General features: G+C 42.0%; 1 protein-coding gene across 1 annotated transcript; it reads right to left on the bottom strand.

The window, feature by feature from the left end:
• Positions 1-11,030: 11,030 nt before the first annotated feature.
• Positions 11,031-18,734, bottom strand: LOC143012344 (uncharacterized). Its single transcript, XM_076165435.1, has 8 exons — positions 18,410-18,734; positions 14,638-14,741; positions 13,883-14,558; positions 13,163-13,745; positions 12,990-13,063; positions 12,821-12,914; positions 12,602-12,720; positions 11,031-12,071 (listed from the first exon to the last, which is right to left on the bottom strand). The coding sequence occupies exons 1-8, from the start codon at positions 18,629-18,631 to the stop codon at positions 11,595-11,597; spliced, it is 2,349 nt and encodes a 782-aa protein (XP_076021550.1). The 5' UTR covers positions 18,632-18,734; the 3' UTR covers positions 11,031-11,594.
• Positions 18,735-18,764: the final 30 nt, after the last annotated feature.

Raw genomic sequence — 18,764 nt, 5'->3', positions numbered from 1 at the left:
GAAAGTGAACTAACTGCTTTCTGTCTCCTCGTACCGCGTCAATCAGCTCACTTAACACACACACACACAAACAGCCCCCACCCCCGTGCTTGTGGTTGTCGGTCTCTTTTCGCGTGTGTGTTGCTCTGTCTCTCTCTCTCTTTCCAATCCAGTTTCAAGAGGCTCAATTTGACTGTACAAAGTGTAGGGTGAAAGATAAAAAAGCGAAAGAAAATAGGAAAACTAAATGTAAAAAGTCGTGGAATAATGGGTGAAACAAACATGAATGAACAATAAAATCAAGTAAGAAAAATAACAACATGATATTCTATATTACTGAAACAAAATATAATAACAAGAAAATAACATATAATTGTAATATCTTGGAATTTGAATCAAATATAATAGAGTAACAACAAAAAACATTATAGTATTATTTTACTAGTATATGTGTTTATTATATAGATCTGTCTGCATGGGTTTCGTCCAGGTGGGAGGTGGTGTCCTCCCACCTCCAAAGACAGGCAGCTTAGGAGAATTGGACACTCTAAATTGCCTGTGGGTGTGAATGGGAATGTTTTGGGCCTGTGATAGACAGGGTGTACCCAACCTCCTGCTTAAAGATGGAATGCCTCCAACCCCCAGCCACCCAGAGCAGGATAAGCAGGTATAGAGAATGGATGGATGGATAATAAAAAGAACAATACAAATAATAAAAAAATACTCTCTCTCCTCTCTCTGTCTGTCTCTTTGTCTGCACCTCCTCCCTCTCCTGTTTGAATTGAGTACTATGTCAATATAAAGTAGATGGTTGGATGAATATATGTTTTTCTATGGTCATGTCAAAGTGAATCTGAAACCCACTAAACCCACAATGCAGCTATGTGAGTTCCAGGGTAAGTTCAGTGTTCTTCCCCCTGTCACACAGCTAAGTCAGACCCTCCTATGTGAAGCAAAGTTCATGCTACTTAAGTGCCATTATCATTGGGTTTTGGTTAATCAAAAAACATAGAAAACTCTCATCAAGACTATAAATCAGAAACGTGTGGCTGATGTTCTCACATATTAACATGGAGAAACATATTTACACACCCTCAAACTTTTATATTCGCTTATACAAAGTTGTTGCAAAAGTAGTTTTTGATAGATTGAGTAGATTCTTCTTCACCTTTGGGAGAGACGAGAGCGTTTGGAGAAAAGATTTTGGCTAGATTTGAGTTTGAGCTATATTTACATTACAGCTTATTCCCAAGGAGACGTCCAGACACTCCTAAGAAGAATTTAACAAAGGTTAGTGTCAGAGGTTAGAGTAAAGGAAATTAGAAAATTCTCCTTATTTACCAATGTAGAATTCAGACAGGATATGCCCATCCAACTATTTCCTTTTTTAAAACACCTATTTTGCGTATGCAGCATTTCACATGTAATTTTCATGCATTACCACACATTAAATATGATCCACAAAGTTTTCTCTATGGTGATAAACATCAATAATTAATCTCTAAGAAAAGAGCACTTCCCCCATCCATACCTCGTTCCTTCCTTCCCTCCATCTTATCTTTCCACTGATTGTCTGGCCATCAGCTGACTGACTTACTAGTGGCCTAATAGCCTGCACTTTGGCCTGATTGGCCGTCAGAACGTCTAAGTAGCCTACTGATTACCTGGCAACTTAGCTGGCCTCCCTAACAGACAAAATCATCTGATCAATGACTATAATGTAAACAGGAAAGAGTGTATACTTCCTGATTACAGTAACTCAGATGACTGTTTAGTTTTTGGGCAACTTCATGTAAATTTGTCAAATTTGGCACTCAATGATGTCCCCTGGCTCAGGAGCAAAAGATGCGCTCAGATTTTATACCCTGTACAGCATCTAGTATTGAAGTGCTTCTAAGCAAATCTTATTCATAACACCCACCATAAGACTGTATGATATCACCAACGACTTAAGTAAAGTAATAAAAGCTCAGTTGGATGCTGTGGTTGGGGGATATTTGATTTAAATTTTGGTCAAATTTGGGAAAAATGTCATAGTAACCATGGACCAAATGTGTCGTTATTGTAAAAGGCCCATATCTTGGACAAGGTAAGAGCGAGACTTACCAGGATCATTTTGCTGCAAGTTTGGGAAAATTCAACCAAATCATCTCACCTTAATTGCATTTGAGAGGGAGTATTTGTCTCTGTTGAATTCATACATTTGGAAATCTGATTTTGAAAGGGTCAGTGCCTCCCCAGCCACAAATCTCACCGCGGACCTCACTGCATGTCACTGAATAGCTTAGAATTGAATGCACAATAACAGGGTTGCTATGTTTATACATGGCACTGGGCACAGTTTGATATAAAACCCAATTTTATACAATATATATAGTAGGGGTAGGGGGTCCCTGCTCCATCTCTCCATCAGTTTGGGGGTCCTTGGCCTGAAAAACCTTGAAGACCCCTGACATAAAGTATAAGATAGTGTTGTTTTCATGTGCAGTCAGGTAACAACAGATGTTTGGTTATGGATGGTTGGAACACATTGTCCCAATAGATGCTAAAAGTTACATGTCATCCTTGTTGAACAGAAACTAAGTTGTAATATTGCCTCTTTTGGCCTCCAGGCGTATCTTTGGACGATGAGAATTCCTATTTATGTCACAAGCAGTCTAGAATGTTGACAGTGAAAGGCTATAATATTACAAGGAAAACATTTGAACAAAAAGTCCAGACACCTGAGTGGAATGTTTGCAGATTAAAAATTCTTTCATGTCGTTGCCAATTTGGGTTTCCACATCATTAAGCATTTCAAATACAGCATGTGCGTACAAACGGTGAAGACCAGTGATACAGGCTATAGTTTGCACATAATGAGCCTGTTGTGATCTACTGGGTCACAGAAAGTTCCTTTCATCATATCCCTTCTCATATAAGCCAATGAGCATGAAAGAGGGGGACTTTTCACAAAGCTATTGAGGAACCTTATCTGTCACTCTTTCCCGTTATCAGCCTTCCCATCCTCCCTAATACACAGACAGAGGAGGGTGAGGAGGACCGGTCATCTTACAGTAGCCACCACTCAGCCGATGAAAAGCACGAGTATGGGGAGGAGGAGGAGGAGGAGGAGGAGGGAGGAAGAGAAAAGAAGGGGAGGGCAGGAATGGAATGAAGAGGCAGATGATGATGGAAGCAGAGTGGGAGGAAGGCAGAGAGCAGTGTCAGATTACGTTGGTCGTGATGATGAGTGAATCACTTCCCTTTTGTCACTGTGGGTGTAATCATCCGTGGCCACAAAATCACACCTTCAGTGTGAGTTTAAAAGATTTTTATTTATCTTAACAATTACAATTTAACAAGAAAGTGACACAAAAGAGCTGAGGGGGATGATGTGGGAATATTTAGTTTCAGCTGGATAAAACACACCCAGTAACAGCTTATAATACAACATTGAATATAAACAACCATCCTTAGTTTCTATACTTTATATTGTCTGTAAAGGATGCATCCATTTTTGCAAAAGTGAGTATTGGTTGTGAGTAGTTCTAGTTGGTCTAGAAATTTGCATCTATTTATTTGTGTAGTCTTCCTCTTCTTTTGAGGCTTTGGTTGAGATCAAATTACTTTTCGGGCCTGTAGCTGCACTTCAATGTTTGATTTCCCTGTCGCACAGCGCAAGTATTACAAGTGTACCTTCTTACGCTCAAACGACACATCCTTGATCCACACAAGAGCCTTTATCCACAGAGTGTTGACACAAAGACTTTATCAGGAAATGATTAAGCTGAAGGTACTCTGGTTCATCTAAAGGTCCACTGTACAAATACAATAGATACAATACAATTCAAATACTACAACAAATTTTTCTCTATTTACTTTAGCCGGAAAATTGAAAAGGAATTTGGAAATTGAATGAAGAGGTTTATATCTCACACAGGTGATCATTTCAGTTTCACTGGAGTGGAACCACAAAAATCATTCAACACAAGCAAAGAGGAATGTCTGTAGGTCAGGAAATCCACTTCAAACACAGAAAATCCTAAGAAGAAATCTGTATGCCTAAAGCAAAGACAGGGACCATCTCCTATCAAGGAATTTGATTGCAGAGCAAACAAAGCTCAGGCACCCTCCCCCACAGAGGAATGACGTCCCACACGGTTCCTCTGTGTTAGTTTCTGTTGCCCAACACCCAAGGCAAAGGCTCCACGTTGCAGCTTGTATAGGCTGAGGCCAGCAAAGCTCCCTAGGTCATCTCAGACCCAGGAGCTCACCTGTGAGAACTAATCCCGAAGCATGAACCTGTGGAGGGTGAGGTTGGTAACATCTGGGCATCACAGCTGGTGTCATAAACCAGGAGTGCACTGCATTCCATACAAAAGCGTGAACAATAATGAAATATACCTGATAGGGCCTTTGCGATAAAAAGTAATTCAGTGAGTAGAAAATGCATAATAACAATGTCAGCAAACCCACCGGAATCACCTGCATTTCTGCATTAATTACTCATCCAAGTTATATCAATCATCAGGAGGTTCTTGTAAGGTTCGCATACTTTTCCAACCTGGACTGTGATTACTAAACAATTTGTTCAATAAAAGTAGAAGTAATGTTATTGTACATGTGTCAATGTCCGATTACATGGAAGAGAGGAAGAGAGAGAGTCAAATTCAAAAGGGTTCATTTGCATTTTCACTACGCGCTATATTCATCAACTAATTTCACTTTCTAATGTGAAATCCCAAACCGATCACAGGGAAATTCCACTCACGGGAACACCAAAACACCACACATTATCAACGTCAACAGACTTCACAACAGTGGTTGTGATCAGTCAGAATGCTCCCATGGGGCCAGTTGGTAACCTTTGGCTTTGACTCTTTGGTTTCAGTTTGTGGGGGGGGATTTCCTTTACAGTTCAATCATTGACAGGGCTTATCACACTGCCTTGTGAGCCTCCTGACTTGGAATCCACTTGCTTGTCAACGCCCCACAGTTTACAGTAATGTGGCGTGTTTGCGTTTCATTTTGTGCCGCAAACGGTCCAGTACAACATGAAGACCAAGTTTGAACACATAACTCGTTGACCTTCACTCTGCTTTCGTGTCTCTATTGCATCTATCAACACTATACCCAGGCTTCTTATCCAGGATGGAATTGCTAATAGTGAAAGATTTCCTTTCTCTCTCTGTCCTGGTCTCACGCACAGATGCAAACATTGTGTCCTTTCACTATCATCCTGGAATGTGAAACAACCTCCCAGCAGCTGAAACTGACCCTGGTTAATTAGTAGGGAGATAAAAACAGGCAGTAGACAGGTTGACCCCCCCCCCCCCCCCCCCCCCCCCCCCCAAAAACTTATTTATTCCAACCTCTACTTTTTCTCGGATATAACATGTATCGGCGAATCCTTTACTAACAAACCATTAACTCATATCAGTATTCCGGAATAAAGGTGAAGCTTCCTTGTATGTCTTATGACCCAGCAGCCCGTCAAGGCCAGTGGCGTTGGCTTCTAAAGATCATGGTGTCAATCATTAACTGTCAGGTTACAGAGCCCAGTGGCTCTTCACAGCATCGGGGGGGAGGCAACACTGAAACCAAGAGTCGATTTCACTACATAAGACATTTTACACAAGCAGGGTTACAGATTATCCAAGTACTTTGTCAGATTGGTCACATATTGATTGTATTCTTGTGAACGTGGAAGCAACACAGGTGAATATGGCGATATGGAGAAAATAGTTTGACACGCTTTCATAACTGCTGTAGTTTCCAACAATACACAGAACAAAGCAAATATTTACATTCAGTCTTACATTAATAATCTCTCTGGGAGGCAGTGGCTCAGTGGGTAGAGCTTCCGCTTGGGAACCGGAGGGTTGCCGGTTCGAGCCCCTGCCGAGGTGCCCCTGAGCAAGGCACTGAACCCTCAATTGCTCCCCCCTCTGAGAAGGGTGGTAATGTAATGTAAGTCGCTTTGGATGAAAGCGTCTGCCAAATGATCGTAATGTAATGGTATCTCTATTCAGTGGGTGTGTTCACTAAACAAAGAAGTGCAAATCATTTTTTACCAAATCAAGTATGACTCGGCTCTGATGCTGACTTGAAAACAGCAGCTGATGTGTACAGCTGCTCGACTGTGACCGACCAGCAAAACAAAAGCCTTGAATTATTGATGGAGAGTTTTGTTCAGTGGTTTCATTGTTGTTTTCCTGGGCCTGCAAATGTGTGTGTGTGTGTCTGTGTCTGTGTGTGTTTGCGGTGCAGAATGATGGCAATTGTTAATTTTTTTCCCTCTGTAGTTCATCCCTCAGTTCTTTCATTTCAGCCCCTTGTGTATTAATTCTGTAAGATGACTCAATTTCATTTAAATTCAGTATAATACTTTTGTCAAACAAACATCTCATTACACCAACATCACTTATCAAAGCAGATTTACAGGTCTTGGTCTCCATCTTTGGTTATCTCTCTCTGTTCCTGTGTGATTCATCACCACAGATGGATTCCAGGAAGCTCTGCGCAAGGAGGGAGGACAGTATAGAAAGCATCACTGTGTCCCTGTCCACTGGTGGGAGTGTACTGTAGATGAATGTGGGAATGTTGTTGATCTATATGTCTGCAGCTGACTGCGGCATAAGAGCGCTTCCATCATCTAGTAACACTGAACTTCCTGTTAAAAGCCCATCATCAGGCCATTCATTGGCTAAAGCTTTTAGCTCCCATCAAATCTTTATGGGAACAAAGCCTTTCACTTTCTGATTAGAGGTTACAGGCTAACATTAGAAGCTTTGTGTCTCTCACACACTTTACGATACATGCGCCGACAGACAACAACGTCATCCTTCCAGCTAAATGATAAATGCATGTGGAGACGCGTAAGACTGCCACAGGCGAGCGTTTAGATTACATTGATTAATGATGTGTGTGTGTGTGTGTGTGTAATCAGACATGCCCTGTCATGACAAATTTTCCCTTAAAATCTGTGATGTGTGTGAAGTGGTTGTAGGGTCACATTAACACACCTTGATATAGAGGAGTGACTGGTTTTGGTTCTGTTTATGTGTGTGTGTGTGTGTGTGTGTGTGTGTGTGTGTGTGTGTGTGTGTGTGTGTTTGTAGATCCTCTTCTTTGCTACTACACGTTGTTGAAATTGATTAACAGACCTTGTGGACAAAATTTTATTCAAATAAACACAGTCAAAAGTGTTTATCTCAGACTAAGAGCGAAACCCAAAACATGAAAACTGTGTAAACACTGCGATCCAGGTAATAGCTCAACCTCTTAACCACACACTGACAACACATCTATTTCAGTCAGCAAGTTGTCACTTTTCTTCCACTTGCCAATATACACAATAGTATTATGAGAAAATAACAAGAATGAAATATACATATTTTATTGAAAAGCACTAAAATGGGGAAGTCCTTTTTGTATGAAGGTCCTGTTGGTGATGTGGCGGTTTCACAATGCCATAAGGGGGAAGTTGAAACACTAGGAAGTCAAACTGTAGGAGAAAGCAAAAATGTATTTTAGATTAAAAAAAACTGTATCAGTGTGAACATGTTTGTATGAAAACGTTGCAACACACATACAGAGATAATTTATAGATGAAGATTTTAGTTAGTATAAGCTCTTGTGTTTATTTAACCTCTACAATAATGTTTAACAGGATTTCACATTACAGTAACAGCGAGGCCTCCATGTGTAATTCATGGAAATGTAGTAGGTGAAAAGTTGTCTTGATTGACAGTTTACACAATGGTCCTTTCGGTTATCTTGGCAGGACTTTTATTCATTTCTTGCATTTTACAAATAAGGGGAATGCTAACTCTCATCAACAACATATCTACCTTGATCTGATTTAAGAATGGGTATTGACGAAAGGGAACCAACTTCTATCTGAACAACTTCCTGTTTGTCCTGTCTGTACATGTGTGTTCGTGTGTGTGCTCGTCACGGCCCTGAGGCCTTGAGTCACAGTCATTAGTCTCTGATGACTGTCTTGCAATGATGAGGAGACTCAGACTGAAACTCGGGTGGAAAGGTGTTGTATTGTCATACAGACAATGCCTGGATTGGAGAGCTGCCTCCCACATATTGACTATATGGACTTTACATACAGTGTGTGATAAATAGTTTGTGGAAATTTGATGAAAAATGTAGATATACAAACCATGTAAGTAAGTTCACTTTATTTCACAGACAGGGATCACAAAGTGCTGCACCTTCTAATAAATAACAACAAAGAGAATAGAAACAGGGGCAGATGAAACAAGAAGAGCAGAGAAACACAGACATAAAACATACAATTTAGGTAGATCAGACAAAAAAGTCACCGCAAAGTCTTCAAAGGGGTGTGTGGGACAAATTGGAAGACGGTGATTAGTGGACCTAAGGGTGCAGTAGGTAGGAGATACAGTATATTGAAGAGTCTGGAGATGAAGGGTTCTGAAAGTAAACACCAGAAGTTAACCTGGGATCTTTGGAGCCGATGAGCAATCCAGCCATGTTTGGAATTTAGAGCAAAATGACTAACAAGTAGATTTTCGTAATCCTCTGAAGTTGGAACCCACGGTGGGAGGTGGCCAGAAGCTGCTGCATCACGTCTGACAGAGTACAATGGTTCCTTTTGTTTCCTCACTCCTAATGACTCACTAGAGCTCACCAGATAAGGCAAAGTAAAGCGGTGTTCTCTGTTAACCTGTAGACAAACAGAGTTAGAGAGATGAGCTGCCATGTTTTCAGCATATGTGCATTTTGATCACGAACATATCTCAAATTTTGTCTCTGGATATGTGGGTCAAGACGAATGTGCACTGGGACTTTGGAAAGCAAACAAATTTCCAAGATGAATCCAGAGTGACTGGATATTCAGATTGGTCCTAGACTGAGGAATTCCCGTGAATCCTTAATTTTCCTTCTAATCCCTTGAAAGATAAAGTCAGGGCCTGAGGACTGGGCCAGTCAGCTGCCTCGCTCTCCTGACCACACCCTATACCTTAACCTGGGCTTAATCTGCCTGGGTGTGTTTTAACTACCAGTCTATTGTCACTGCTTGGTAAATGTAGGTGTGGCTGCTCTTTAGAATTACAGTCTTTGAAATGTAGTAAACACTTGAGTGCTTCAACTGGCAAATCCGCCTCGAACATGCATGGAGCTGCACAGGAGAAGACCGGATTCATACTCTACACCAGAGTTTTCACCATGTTCTCTTCAACACAGTCACCTAATACTCATCAAGCATGTACTGACTTGTAATGCAAAACAAAGAAAACCAGTCTGTTGATATGTGTTCTGGGCACACATGGTCTAATGCCTCTGTATTTTCCTTTAGGCTCAGACAGATCTGTGCCTGTCATTTTAGAGCTCGCAGCCAAACTGGGCGAGGCCTCTTCTATACTAATGCAAATAGAAACAAACATACAGGCAGGGTGGAGGGAGGAGGGGATCAAGAGAGAGAGAGAGAGAGACTGACAGACAGACAGATAAGCAGGAAGAGGTTTTAGCTATCCATAAAACTATGTCCAGCAGACTGGAACAGACCGACAGGCAGACAGCAGCACACAAAGCACCCAAAGGCCTACCTTAGAGGAAGTAATGCTTTGGTCCTTGTTAAACAAAGAAGCAACCAAAAAGCATGATATCACATGCCCTTGGTTGTGTAAGTTGTCATGTGTATGTGCAGCTCACAAAAAGGGTCATTGGAGGTTTGAGAAACAAGCAACATGCAGGCAGGATTAGGGCCTGTGGTCAAGTCTTAATATAATTTTACTTGAACATTGGTACTGTGTATAATTATTATAGTTGTAATGTTTTCTTCAGAGACCTTTCAGGTACTTTTGCATCAAAAGAGTTATAAGAGAGAATAAAATGTTTGCCTTTGCCTAACGAGGACACAGGTGCCTGAACAGTAGTTGGTGAACGTTGCTGCTGTGACATGAGGTCAGCAGAATAATGTTTACCCACAAACACCAACCTTTAGGTCTAATAATGAGGCATGAATTACTTTGTCACAATAACAGGAATGTAGCAATGTTGGAATCCTAAAACCTATTGTGTTATTGTGTAACAGCTTTGCTGTCAGTGGAACCATGTGACAAACGAGTGACTGCTTTGGAAGTATTTCAATATAAAAGTATTAGATATAAAATGATATGAGCCGGTAACTTTCTTGTTCAATTCAGTTTATTGTAGTATGCACAAAGATTACACATTGTCGCCATCTGCTGGACAACCATTGAAGTAGCAGTTTCTGCAAAATGCAGATGCTTCACTTAGCTGAACATCCTTTTATTTATAACAGTTCTGAGAAATAACACATGTAGTTTATAGATAAATATAAATATGCGAATGAAAGTCTTAATCTTCAGAATCTTTTCATTTTCCTTTTCTAGCTGAGGAAGCTTCTTCTGTTCATACTCAACTGCTATGAAATCATTGCTTTGTACAGCATTTCCTATTCAGCTGCTCGATTTGTTTCATTGAGACATACGTAAGACTCGGTCTGATTATATTTTCAATTTTAACAGATTCACTTACCCCATAGATTTGCTTATCTTTTATTTCCTGTCTCGTTACATCTCATGTCTCTTTCCTTGTCCTTCTTGATAGCTTCAGGCTGGGTCAGCAACAATTTGTTGTGTGGGCCTGTAAAGCCGTTTCAGACACTGCATGCGATATTGGGCTCCAGAACTAAACTCAGCTTTACTTTTCCTTCGCCCCCAAATGGTTTATTCTTTCCACAGGTAGATTCTCTTGCTTCCCCTTCAGCTCCTCTCCTGAGACGACCTCTGTGGGGAAACTGGAGATTAGCAGCGTTTGACACTCACCTGTTTGCTGAGGAATACTTGAGCAGTCAGTAAGTGTACAGTAGTGAGTCTCTGCAAGCTGAAATAACAGGAAAAGAGGACAAAATGCATTTCCTAAATCTAAAATGTGATTTGTGGGTTGAAGTATTGACAAACACTGGAGCCTTTAATGTGAACGCGTCGTATTTGTAGAACCTTGTAAACCTTCTTAATTCTGTTTGTTCTTACATCATTATCCAGTAACCACAGGAGACAGACTTGTGTCATCTTGTATTAGACAAAAAAAATGCAGACAGGTAAGAAGAAACTCAAAGTAGAATTGTAAAAATACAATCGCAACATTGCAATATTATGGGTCCTTGTGAAATGGTGTGGCCAAAGAAAACAGTATTGATAAAATATAATAATTCACACAAGGACAGAAACACAAGCAGTACAGTCAAAAATTGAAATACCGGATTGGTGATAAGTATGTGAAACATTCAAACCAAATTCACTTATTTGCAGTCTTACCTGGAGTAACTTACCCACGACCTGATTTCAATTTTCATCTATACACATCCAGTACAGGCAGGTCCCTCAGTGTCCAATGTCAAGTCCAGCTTATAGTGGGATGAACCTGCTAGAGCCTCTCTGCACACTGCACAGAGAGAGAATGGAGTCTCTGCAGTTCTGTTCTGGGCAGAGACACGGTGGCTCTGACACTTCTTACTAGAAGAAGTAGAAGTATGGGCAGCAATAATGACAAAGATACACCAGAGGGATCAATTCTGCATGGAAAAGGAAAGCACATGTACAGTTTATTACAGTTTAATACAACCATTAGGACTTTGCCTTTTTCTTCTTCTTCTCCTTCTTTTTCTTTTTCATCTTCGGCGACTTCACTTTCAACGATTTATTTTTTCCGTCATCGCTACTGCTGTTGCTGCTCGAGTCTCTCGCTCTGTTGCCTTTTGATGATTTCTTCTTGCCGTCCGTATTCTCAGACTTGACTTTGCTGTGCTTTCCGGTAGTGTGGTCCGGCTCCTCCTTCGTGTTTGGAGGAGGCATAACGTCGCGGGACACTGTGATCAGCATCCTTTCCTTCCTCATCTCCTCGTGCAGGGACATCTTTTGCTGCCCGTTATTGTTCCCGTCGTCCTGTGGCCTCCTGAGGTCTTTCTCGTCCTTCCTGTCGTGTTGCTGATCTCTGTGATTCCAGGGTTCTCCTGCATTTCTATTGTGACCATGCGGGTGTGTGGCGCCGCCACTGCTGTTGTTGTATAAGTGGCAGGGCTCTTTGCTGTCTGATGCTTGTTTCTGCGTAAGAAAAACAAAACAAAAAAGAGACAATTTGTGGCGTGAAGACAAAGGAACAGAACCATGACAGAGGGGCGTATTTACATTGTAAATTGACACCAGGGATGTTAAGATTTGTGTTGCAAATGTTCATTTCAAAGGGCACTTACCACACTGAACAACATGTAAATTGAGCACAGCCAAAGTCCAGGTAATGTTTAACTTAGTGCTGCTAATGAGTGAAACTGTGTGCTTTAAAGACATGATGACACGAAGAACACAGCGGAGAACAGTGTCTCTTCACAGGCTGTCTGAGGAATCATCAGTGATATGGACGTCATCTACTCTAATCTAGTCTAATTCCTTCCTCCCTTGACTTTGTGATCATCCATAAGGAACGCCCAAAATACAAAAGGCATTAACTCAAACACAGTGTTCAGTGGAGCCTCTTTTCATTTTGTGGGATTTCATTCATCCCAAAAACTGAGTGCTAATCCAACAATAGAAACAAGTGAACATCCTTCATATCAGTGATGTGTGTGCACACTCACACTGCTGGGCTCGGTGCGTTGGTGCATGGCTGAGTGGCTTTCAGCGGCGCTCAAATCTCCAATGAACTCCTCACATTTCTGGCAGAAAAATCCAATCACTGGCGTCAGAAAACTCATACCTGCAAAAAGAGCCAAGAGACGACAAATTAACTCATAAGTGACTGCGTGTGTTGACATTTGAGTAAAAGGAGAATAAAGACCACTGAAGAAATACTTTACCGTCCTGTTTCAGCAATCCTTCCAGTTCTCCCATTAAGGTTTCCATCTTACGTTTCTTGGCCTGTTTCTCTTTTTCTCTGTCCCCGTCCTCAGCCTGAGGAACACAAGTGGGATTGAGTGTTTTTGCCATTCTTTAGTGTGCTTGATCTCTTTTCGGGAAAGGCATTACCTTGTGTTTATCAGACGAGATCTGAGATGAGCCACTGCCTGTCAAATTACTTTGTACACGCTTCTCCTTCGTTGCTTACAGAAGAAAACAACAAAAGAATCCTGCGTTATCGATACGTGAAGTCTTAGTGGTGTCAGTGAAATGTAGCCGTCATGAACTTCAAGGATTCTCACCTTTGATCAGCGACTGTAGAGACTCCAGTGCTTGCCGGACATTTGTGTTGCCCAGTGCTGGCAGCGCAAAGGTTGCTGCGTCTACGCTGGTTAAATGAGTAGGAGGTGGCTGGTTCCCTTCCATTTGCCCCTGCACCTTCACCATAATGTCACCGATGTTTGTGCTGCCCAGGGTTTTTAACACGCTTTTGATCTTCTCACACTCGTTGCTATCCAGACTGGCTGCGACTACGCTCAAGGAATCCCCAAAGCTACCGAATGCAGGCGGCGGCTGATGCTTTTGACTAACAACCGACCTTTCCATGTCCCTACGCTGGGATGTGAGGTGGCCATCAATCTGAGAAACAGATCGGTTAGTATATTTACTGTCTTCGGTCCCGTACAAATACGATTCCTCATCGTCAACGTGATCTTTCAGACGGGTGTTGGATTCCCCTTTACTGGGCGTCTGGAGCCAAGAGAAGTCCATGCTCACTCGGTCGTGGGGAAGGAGCGTGTCGTTTTCCAGCGACTCGATTTTCTCCGGACTGTAACTTCGCTGCCTGGACGGCTCACATTCCATTTTTTTGCTTTCAGCAGAAGCCTGTAAAAGAGGAGGAGATCACAATGGCTGAGAGTGGAAGCGCCACACGTGCAGTTGTGAAATGAAAATGGAACGTTGATGTTAGATTATCCTGATGAATAACACTAAACCTTTGTGAGGATGGACTGAGGAACTACCTGAATGGTGAGGATGGCGTCTTTGAGGGAGGGCATCCGGTCGTCCAGTTCTTTACTGTTAATCACCATCTTTAGTCCTTCCAACAGACTCCTTGCTTGCGGGTGAATGCTGCTGTTGATGCTGCCGCTGCTGCTCTGGACCGGGCTCGTCTTCCTGCTTATGTCTTTGACGTGCCTCTTCTCACTGCTGCGACTTCGTGACCTCGACTTCCTTGCTCGGCTTTTGCTCCGGCCTCGGCTTTTCTTCCGGCTCCGGCTCCGGCTCCTGCTCCGGGCCCTGCTTTTGCTTCTCGCCCTGTGCACACTTTTGGCTCGACTCTTTGCTCGACTCTTTGCGCGACTGCGACCGCGGCTCTTGCCCCTTTCCCTGCTCCTGCCCCTTTCCCTGCTCCTGCTCCGGCTCCGGCCTCTGCTTTGGCTGTGTCCTCTGCTTCTACTCCGTACACGACTCTTGGCTCGGGATTTGGCACGGCTTTTCCTGCAACTTGGGCTCCGACTCCGGCTTTTGCTCTTGATCATGTGCTTCTGGAACACGGGGTCCGACTTCACTGCTTCTTTCAGGATATTTGCTGACTTAAGTGCATCAGCCAGGTTGTAGGCCATATTGCCTTTGAGATAAACTGGGAGAGGCTTGTTGGCTGCGATACATCTCAAGAATTCTTCGCCTGCCTCCTCACTGCGAGTGAATATGCACAAGCTTTAAAGCACCAATCAAGAAAATATAGTGACATCATTTACGACAGACATGCACACACCTGCTGTCTGTTGGATGATGTTCACTAGTGATGGGTTTCCACTTTGGCATCTGAGGGTTTGATGTTTCTGCAGGGGGGTCGACGGAGAAGCTGCTACAATGGGGCTGAGAGTATTCAGAATTCATGTTACAGTGCTTTACAAAAGACAGAAGCATATTTGAGATGGAGGGTTGATAGTTGTCTAAAAATGTAATGACTTCAGAGACAAGTGACAAATGCGTATGAAAATTCTCCTCATTTGCACATTAATTGTGATTTGCAGGGTTTTTTGTTTTTTTTAATTATCCTCTTGTTCTTGCCTGCCAGCCTGCACAAGACATGATTGACAGGCAGTGGTAAATGGTGGAAGTTATCAATAGGAGTTTGTGACGGTACAATTTATTTTAATTTTTTTTTTAAAAAACACATCTCGATCCCAGAAATTGAGTGCTCTGGAAAAAAATATCTTTGTAGCGCCGTTTATGTTGTTATCTGCTTTGAGCCTAACATTCAGCATGACCTCAACTGTCAATCATGTCATCTCATATTCTCACATGGGAGGAGTTGTTGAGTGCAGCAGGCAGGAAAGGGGATGGAAGTCGCTATTTTTTTATTTTTTCAGAAGCACCGACTTTGATTAGGCGAACTGCATGACCACATCACGATGTTAAGTTTGTTTGAAAATGTCAACTTTATTATATTTTCCAGAAAACTATCCAAGTATACACGTTATTTGCTTTGATGTAATTGTAATAAGTAATAATAAAAGCTACTACATATACATGCTCGTGTTTAGTGAGCATTCAATCATTTTTCAACGCTGGACAAACAAACCAAACTTTAATCTTTAGAGAAGAAAAATGATAATTTCTGAATAGATACTGTATGTTGGTCAAGATTAAGATTAATTGCAAGGATTTTTAAATTGGCACCTACAATATTTTTTCCAACGTCCAAATTCAACAGAGTTAAAATAATCAATATAAGTAAGATACTTCTGGGTCCCACCGTGGCTTGTGCGTGTGAAGTGTTTGGTGCTGTTTGACCTCCTGAGCCAATGGTGGCAGTAAGTCACAGTGGAGTCCTGCGCAGAACACAGCAGGTTGCAGAGACAAAGTGGAAAGACAACAGGGAACCATGTGAAGACAGAAAGGTTTTATTTGATGTTGGATTTTGCCATAAACACTGTGGTGTGACAAAAAAAACAATCACAACATAGTTTAGTTTAACAGCAATATTAAGATGAGAGAAACAGGCATGAGGGTATAGTAATAATAGCCATTAAAAACAGCTATGAAACAAGAAATAAGAAAATAGAATAAAGAAACTAATTAGTGCTGAACGTCCTATTCTCTTCTGTGTGCTTGAGGTGGTTGTGAATCGGTGCTTCTCAAATATTTGGTCTCTTCGTGAACTTCCCTTTGGATCGCTGTCATGATGACCTTTTGCTTTCCATGATTTTCTAGACTTCCACATTTTTAGTTTTTACTATCGATTGTGGCTCAAGAGGAAGAAATCCAGGATTCATTGGTCTCCTGCTGTTGAGACGTTCCCAAGATGCTTTTGTTATTGTCGGTGTATCGCCTTCTTCTGCTGCAAGAACATCACTATTAGACAAGGCCTCAGGTCACATACAGTTTACCTGAATGAGCATTGGGTCTTTCAACCACGTCCCGTTTGTTTCTTGCTTCTCTCTACAAAGTATGGGAAACAATGTGTCAAGCAGCAGCCAAACTTTCATGCAATAATCAAACAGTTAACAGATCATGTAAAAGATATATCTGACAGTTATCGTAGCTAATTAAATGTAGTCTACAAGTAGCCAGGTCGCACTTTGTTTACAGTGCAAACTCTTTGAATATGATGACAGTGATGTAGCAAGGTTCCTACAAATGTCATCTCTATGTTGCTACCCTGTATGCTTTACTGTGAAAGGAACAGAAACTCTTGGTCGACTTACCCGTGGAGATGTGAAGCCCTTCAAACATGGCATCCAACGCAAGGTGCTGATCTGTAGTGTTAAAAAAAATGTCCTCGTCTGATGTCATGATGAAATCGACCGTGAAGGAAATGGGTCTTAAATTGTACTGTTATTGATTAATCACAATCAAAGTTGAGGAAGGTACCGATAGGAGACCGGGCATCCTATCAGCTAAAACAACCACTGACATTGTCATGTTATGTTTACATTTACACTCTGCACTTTGGGCGTATTCTCGGTGTGTCACTGAACAAATACGAGATGAAGTAAGTTATCCTGGATTTGCTAAACGTGTTAACAACCAGACAAATATTTTCGTCCTTCAACCACACATGAGAACTTGATTAGAAAGGCAGGATTTAATTATCCAGGATAACTGTATGCTCCCCTGTTCATTGAGGTTATATACTGTATATCAACAACTATAATCATTAGTGGCCAAATGGCTGATGGAAATGATGCGCAAGAGGACAAAAGGTCCTCATGAATGCTACCAAGTAAATGCCAATTCATAATTTGCAGCTTATCTATGCACAGTCTGTTCTTGTCTACAGAAGCCTGTTCTACTTCTGCATTTTAGCTGTGTATAAGTGATGGGGCTCCAGCGGTACCTTTCCACAGTACAGTATCACTACAGGCAACATGAGTGTGGTGATTGCGCAACGACTAAGCTGTGTGTTCCATCCTCTGCCTCAGACAGATCTGAGAGAGAATTTGAAATGACCTCATTACTATTGCACCGGTGTCAGTTGGTTGTCCTCTTAGAAAGGAGCGGCTGTGGCTGAAGTTGGGTGGAGTTGTTGAGCTGTGAATGTTTGAAGCTGTGATCGAATCCTGTTTAACATTGAATAAACCTGTTCCAGAGCAGCTTTTGTTTTTTTTGCATTATCTGCTTCACAAAGGAAGGATTCAGCTTATATGTGCATCTTGCTCTTATTCTCACGCAGCAGCAGGTACAGTTTGCTCATAATCTTGGTATGCTGATGGGCTGGAGGGACAACCATCTAATGTGGGCCGATATAAAAATAAACAGCATGAGAGAAAGAAAGAGAGAGAAAGAGAGAGAGAAAGAGAAAGAGAGAGAGAGAGAGAGAGAGAGAGAGAGAGAGAGGTCTGATGATCTGCAATGGCCGAAATGTTGGATTGAATGTTAAACTGAACGTGTTTAGAGATATTGAGACACACGTGATAGACGTATCATATCAGTACCTGAGTGAGGAAGATAATTTAAGTCAAAGCAACAAGTTAACTCTCTTCCTCTGTCCTATGATTGAATTTTAGTCCCAAGTGATTGGATAACAACAAAACCATACAATTGTTTGTTAAACATCATAGACAAACACTATAGCAGATATGGAAACAAGATGAATATGTAACCTGGCAACACCCTCCATACTTCTCTCTCAGCTTTCAACAGATATGTCCATTACTGCTTTGATAGTAGTATAGTTTTATCCTCTACACTTTCTGTACAATCAGAATAATCTGTGTATGTGACATGACTTTGACCTAGCTTGTTTAGTATGCAGCATTTTACATCAACACAACTTGCAATAACTACTGTACTGTACATTAACATGATCTTATTTTTGTCATTGTTTGGGATACATTTAGCTTTTTTTATCGATTTATTATTGTCTTGCTCTTGTCTAGGTTTTTGTTAGTGTTGTTATGTGGCCTGGCTGATTTACAACAGGGACAAACCAACGGCGGCTAATATACAGGGATGAATATGCTCCCCCCGAACTTCCTAACTTCCCTGACTGAGTCTCTGACTAAGCCCGCTGGCAGGTAAGGTTGTCGGGTACGTACACGGATGAAATGTCCCCTCGTCGGCGGGCTGTGGTGATACACCGGCCCCGGGGCTGGATAGAGCCCAGGCGCATGGTGGAAACGTCCCGACGGAGGAGCGCCTCGCGAGGGACCGAAGGGTGCTCCGTGTCCGAAAAGGGGACCGCCAAGAGGCCCATGAGGCGGAGGACGGGGTCCGAACGGCGGCGGCGGGCGGTGTGGCCGTTCGCCTGGGCGGTACATGTTCGTGTTGAGGGGAACGCGTTCACGCAAACGCCGCTAAAGGATGAAAATCAACACGAGTTTCCAAATGAAAGCGAGCCTCATCCAAACAAGGCTACTTCCGGCGTCAACAGCTGTGACCCCGGAAGTTAAA

This window comes from Genypterus blacodes, unplaced genomic scaffold, assembly GCF_046128005.1.
Source record: "Genypterus blacodes isolate CSIRO-AG114 ecotype Tasmania unplaced genomic scaffold, CSIRO-AGI_Gbla_v1 ptg000012l_1, whole genome shotgun sequence".
Classification (NCBI taxonomy): Eukaryota; Metazoa; Chordata; class Actinopteri; order Ophidiiformes; family Ophidiidae; genus Genypterus; species Genypterus blacodes.
The sequence above is the reverse complement of the archived record's forward strand: the minus strand, read 5'-3'. Positions and strand labels throughout refer to the sequence as shown.